At 32.2% G+C, this 6346-nt stretch overlaps 1 protein-coding gene across 1 annotated transcript; it reads right to left on the minus strand.

Annotated features, from left to right (window-relative positions):
- Positions 1-4789: 4789 nt before the first annotated feature.
- On the minus strand, positions 4790-5365 carry LOC145957936 (uncharacterized). Its single transcript, XM_083074367.1, has one exon. It carries the CDS (start codon positions 5363-5365, stop codon positions 4790-4792), a length of 576 nt encoding a protein of 191 aa, XP_082930493.1.
- Between the last annotated feature and the right edge of the window lie 981 nt (positions 5366-6346).

The following is a 6346-nucleotide window of genomic DNA, read 5'->3' on the forward strand; positions in this document are numbered from 1 at the left end:
ACACTGTTGGGTGATGATGTGACAGTCCGTTTACCACGCCATCATTTAATAGAGGAAACTAACGTCAAGTACTAAATTGAAAAAAAATGTCAAGTAATTTTAACAAAAAAAAAATTAAAAATAGTAATTTGAAAATCGAACTAATTCAAAGTAGTTTAAATATATTTAAGCCTTATAAATTACAACATTGTCACTTTTACGAAAAAAAAAATAGTCAAGCCATAAAAAAGACAAACTACCTAATATAGATAATTGACAAAATTTTCAAATTTCTGCACTTTTAAAAAAACGTGAATGTCAATGGTAATTTTGATTCATGTATGTACGTAACTATTTTTTTTTTCCTCAAAATATTCTATGGAGGATGATACAAACAAGGGTAAAAAAAATTAATTTTGTGATATTTAATATTTTTTCTATATTGTATCAGTAACATTGTTATAAAAAAAAATAACGTTGTTACAATAAAATAATATTTAGCGATTTTATTTCAAAGTTCATGCAAAAAAAAATTGAAATTGAAAATGAATATAAAAATAAAAATAAAATGTGATACAACTTATTATTTATATAGTTTTCGAATAATTAACGGAAAATTTCAATTTTACAAAAATCAAATATCTTTAAAATAAAATAAAATGTAATAAATATTATATAAGTTATCGTTAAAATAATTTTATCAAATAAATTAATTACTTATTTTAAAAAAAAGTATAAAACATCCAATACCTAAACTTTTGATAACTTAAAGCTTTTTCTTATAAAAATATGATTACCAAAATACATCTTAATTTACTTTTAAATTTATATACACAAATGAAGATAATATTTAAAATCAGATTCATTAAAACTTATTACTTAAAAAAATAGCCATACATATTAAATTTGCATATTTTTTTAGTATATACTATTTAAGCTAGAGAAAATTGTCTTACTAGGCTTTTCATAGGTAGATGAAGAAAAAAAATACAAAGAAACATTGAAAAACAAACTGTCAAATATTTAAAAGTACAATGTTACATGTACTGTTGGTGAATTTTGCAGAAAAAGATTTCAGTTTTATTATTGAATGAGAAAGTCTTATATAAAGACTCTAATTACAGAAAATATAACTACCTACTATAACAGAAAGATATATTCTTAATATAAGAAAAACTAACTATTTTAATAGCCCCCTCAAATTGGAACATACAAATCTGTCATGCCTAGCTTGGATATGAAAGATTGGAAAACAAATGGAGAAAGGGCTTTAGTATGTATATCAACAAGTTATGCAGCAGAAGGTATAAGAATCAAATTAATGATACCCAATTGTACTTTGTCCCGAACCAAATGACAATTAAGTTCTATGTGCTTGGTTCTTTCATGAAAAGTTGGATTTTGTGCAATTTGAATGGCCGATTTGTTGTCACAATACAATGGAACAACCTTGGTGATGGGAAAATGCAGGTCCTGCAACAAGTAAATGAACCATTGAAGCTCACAAATAGTAGTAGCTAGAGCTTGGTATTGTGCTTCAAAGGAGGAACGTGACACAGTTTGTTGTTTCTTGGATTTCCATGAAATGAGAGACGAGCCAAAGAAGATAGAGAATCCGGTGATAGATTTCCTTGAATCTGGGCAAGATGCCCAATCAGAGTCACTAAAAGCCGATAGTTGCAGATCAAAACTGGAGGAAAAGAAAAGGCCTCGACCAGGAGCTCCTTTGACGTAATGTAAGACGCGAATAACAACATCATAGTGGTCCTTCATAGGATTGGAAACAAATTGGCTTAACTTGCTAACAAAGAAACTTAAGTCAGGTCATGTGTTAGTTAGATAAATGAGACGATTGATTAACCTATGATAAGACATAGGATTAGAATATGGAACACCATTGTCTTTGACCAATTTGAGATTGGGAATCATAGGAGAAGTTACTGGTTTGCATCCCAAAAGGCCAGCATCATCGAGTAATTCCAATGCATACTTTCTTTGTGTGAGGTAGATGCCTTTGGAAGATCTTGCTACTTCTAAACCGAGAAAGAACCTTAATGGTCCAAGGTCTTTGATTTTAAATTTTGCATCCAAAATTGACTTGATAGCATTGATTTCATTGAGATCATCACTTGCAAGAACTAAATCGTCCACATAGACTAACAAAACAGTAATGAGTGAATTAACAAATTTAACAAATAGAGAATATTCAGATTTTGACTGTTGATAACCCATTTCAAAAAGGGCAGAAGTAAGCTTGTGATTCCATTGGCGGCTAGCTTGCTTAATGCCATAAAGAGATTTAGTTAGCTTACAAACTTGATTTGGTTTTTTAGATTTAAAACCTTGAGGAATAGTCATGTAGACCTCTTCTTTCAAGTCCCCATGGAGAAAAGCATTATTTACGTCTAATTAATGTAGATGCCATTGTTTGACAGCAGCTATGGCTAAGATTAATCTAATTGTGGTGTGCTTAACAACAGGTGAAAAAGTGTCAAAGAAATCTACTCCCACTTGTTGATTGTATCCCTTGGCAACAAGTCGGGCTTTATACCTTTCAATAGAACCACCAGCCTTATGTTTAATTTTATAAATCCATTTGCAACCAATAAGGTGTTTTCCTTGAGGCAAGTCAGTTAAAATCCAAGAATGATTTTGTTCAAGAGCTACAATTTCTTTATCCATGGCATCTTTCCAACTTGCATGTCAAATGGCTTGGTTATAGGATTGAGGTTCAGCAGAGGAAGTCAAAGATAATACAAATGATTTATAAGAAAGAGACAGTTGGTTATAAGAAAGAAAAGCAGATAAGCTATGAGGAACAAAAGTAGAATGAGTTAAAGGGGCATGATGATTTACTATATTACAATGATAGTCTCGTAGAAAGTTGGGAGGATATCTTTGTCTGATGGAAACCCGAAGGGGAAGAATTGTTTGTGGGTTTTCAGCTACATTGAAAGATGCGAGAATATGTTATTGTTGAGCAGGATGCTGACTTGAAGCTTCAGGAGTGAGATCAGCATGATTGGTGGTACATGGGAGACAAGGACTGCAAAGATCATTATTAGAAGCAAGGGGTGTGCATGATGGAGAGTAGGGAAATATGGTTTCATAGAAAACCATATTTATGGAAATGAAGATTTCCTTAGTATTTAAGTTCATCAATAAATATCCCTTGACACCATCTTTGTGGCTAAGAAGGAGGCATCTTTTTTCTCTTGGCGCAAACTTTGTTCTATGAGCAGTAAGGGTGGAAGCAAAACATAAAGATCCAAACACTCATAGATGTGAAATGTCAGCTTCCTTGTTGTAAAAAATATTAGAAGGAGAGAGATTGTGCAATTTATAGGAAGGCAAAATGTTTATTATCATGACAACATGTTTAATAGCAAAACACCAGTACGAAAGAGGTAAATGTGATTGTAAAAGTAGATCTAGCAATGTTGAGAATGTGTTGATGTTTCCTCTCAACAACTCCATTTTGTTGAGGGGTTTTAAAACAAGACAATTGATGAATAATACCTTTACTAGCATATAATTGAGGCATGTTAAACTCTTGACCATTATCAGATCTAATTATTTTTTAGTTTTATGAAATTGTGTTTCAGTGAAAGTTATGAAATGGAGAAGATGCTGTCTTGTTTCATGTTTATTTTGCATCAATCTAATCCATGTGAAGCGATATTTATCAACAACAATGATTAGAAACTATTTGTGACCTAGAACAGAAGGGGTAGCATAAGGTCCCCATATGTCAACATGTATCAAATCAAGAACATTAGTAGAAATAGTAGTGTTATTGTTAAAAGGAAATTTCTTTTGTTTAGAGAAATGGCAAAAATCACATGTATTAAAAGAAGACACAAAAGGGTATTGTTTTTGTATATGTGAATAACATTGTCCTGATGGGTGTCCCAACCTAAAATGCCATAAAGATGATGTATCAATCTTAGAAGTAAATGTTACAGATGCAGTATTTAAAGTGGCTAAAGAGGAAGAATCCTTGTGTGTAAGGGAGTCCATGACATAAAGTCCATTTTGTGCTTTAGCAATCCCAATCTTCCTCAAAGTTTTGTGATCCTAGATAACACAATTATCAGAAGAAAAACACAAAGTTCAAGATAGAGAGGAGGTGAGTTTATTAATAGATATTAAATTGATAGAAAAGTTGGGAATATAAAGAACATTATAAAGAGAAATATTAGGAGATAATACTACAGTACCAGAAAATTTTGCTATAGAATGTTGACAATTTGGAAGAGAAACATGTATAGGTTGAATAAATTTGTAACAAGAAAAAGAAGATAAAGATGATATTTATTATATGGTCAGTTGCTCCTGAGTCCAAAATCCATGGACTAGGAAGGGTACCTAAAGATTGAGGTGAAGTGCTAACACCATGTCTGCTGACCAAGTTGGAAACGAATGTTGTAGCCTTAGGTGCAGTTGAAGGAAGAAGCACAAGCAATGCTTGAATTTGATCATCACTAAGACTTGGTGTAGTAGGGTCAATGGAGGAAGATGCAGCCACATTGGAGGATGATTTGATAGCTCTATATCCTGGGGGAAAACCATGCTTAAAGAAACATGTTTCAACAATATGGTTGTTCCTTTTTCAATAAGTGCAGTGCTTATTTGATTGTTTCTTGCCATTGAATCGAACTTTTCCTTGAGAATTTGAAGGAAGTTGTGTTTGGGTAGCCAAGACTAAAGGTTCAGGTAATATTCCAATATTCAATTGGCGTTCTTGTTGGACTACCATTGAAAAAACCTTGGTAATAGAAGGTAAGGGATTAAGAAGTAATATTTGGGATCAAACAGTAGAGTAATTATCATTAAGCCCTTGAAGGAAACACAAAATAGAATCATTGTCCCTATATTCTTTGATAGTTTTATGTGTTTTGCAAGAATTAGAATCGCATGGAGTGAGTGGGCGGAAGTTACAATATTCTTCCCAAAGAATCTTGTATTTGGTGAAGTAAGTGGTAACAGAGGAGTCTCCTTGTTTGAGAGAATGAATATCAGTTAAAAGTTGGGATATTCGAACATGGTCACCTTGAGAAAATCGTTGCTTGAGTTCTTTCCATGCATCAAATGCAGTATCAATGTAGATGATATTGTGAGCAATTTCTAGGGAAACCAAATGGATGAGCCATGAAAGAACAAGTGTATTGCAGCATTTCCACATCGGAAATTCAGGGTCATCTGAAACAGGTTTCTTGAGAGTTCCATCTACAAAAGATGCTTTATTTTTCATCTCTAATGCCATGGCCATTGAGTGAGACCAGTTATAATAATTGGGTCCATCAAGAACAGGGGAAACAAGAATGAGTGATGGATTTTCATTGGGATGTATGTAATACTCACTAGAAGTGTCAATGGCTATCATTGTTGTGAAATAAACAAGAAAGAAAAGAAAAGAAAGAGATGATGAAAAGAAATGGAAGAAGAAGAAGGGTATTTTAAACTGATACCATGGTGAATTTTGCAGAAAAAGATTTCAGTTTTATTATTGAATGAGAAAGTCTTATATAAAGACTCTAATTGCAGAAAATATAACTACCTACTGTAACAGAAAGATATTTTCCTAATATAAGAAAAACTAACTATTTTAATATGTACTTCCTCTACTAACTCATGTACTCTCCTTTAACTATGAGGACGTACTCTTTTAAAAGAATATTGGTTTGATTAATTGAAATTAATGGATAATTATAAAAATATTTATATGTTGACTTAAATTTATATAATGAATATTAAATAATTTTTAATTTTTTACAAAATATAGACTTAATTTATATATTAAAAATTTTAATTCAATAATTAGATCATTAAAATTTAATGTAAAATATGAATTATTAAGTAGAGCAAATCTATCAATACTTACGCTTAGTTCTCAAGAGAGATCCATTCGCTCAAACCGAATGATGGAAAGAGTAAGAAGAAGTGAAGAACTAGCTTCTCCTAAGCTCCTCCTAGGCACGGATCAACTTCAATGGAGATAAACCGAATGTAGAACACCTCTAGAAGATGTAGAACCTGCGGATTAGGATTCCTAATCCATAGAAGGAAGCATCCAAGCTCAAGCCTCAAGGGATTGCACACTTCAAAGAGAAGGAAAATAGGTTTTCCTAGGGTATTTTGAAGGCACTCTCTAAGACTTTCTCTCTTGGAATTTCGGTGACTTTGAGGGAGAAACTTGGCTCAATGGCTCTCAAATTTCTGAATATTCAAAGTGAATACAAATGGTGAAGGAAAACCTTAAGTAAGCACGGTTTTGCACACTTTGGGCGCCTAAATCAAAAGGTGACATGTGGGGCCCAAAATTTGAATTCAAATTTGAAATTTGAATTCAAATTTTGGCTCCCAT

Source organism: Cajanus cajan, chromosome 5, assembly GCF_000230855.2.
Source record: "Cajanus cajan strain Asha chromosome 5, NIPB_CcT2T_4, whole genome shotgun sequence".
Taxonomy (NCBI): domain Eukaryota; kingdom Viridiplantae; phylum Streptophyta; class Magnoliopsida; order Fabales; family Fabaceae; genus Cajanus; species Cajanus cajan.

Bases quoted from the DNA above. Each gene is read 5' to 3' on its own strand.
- LOC145957936 (XM_083074367.1), bottom strand. From the start codon at position 5,365: ATGATAGCCATTGACACTTCTAGTGAGTATTACATACATCCCAATGAA.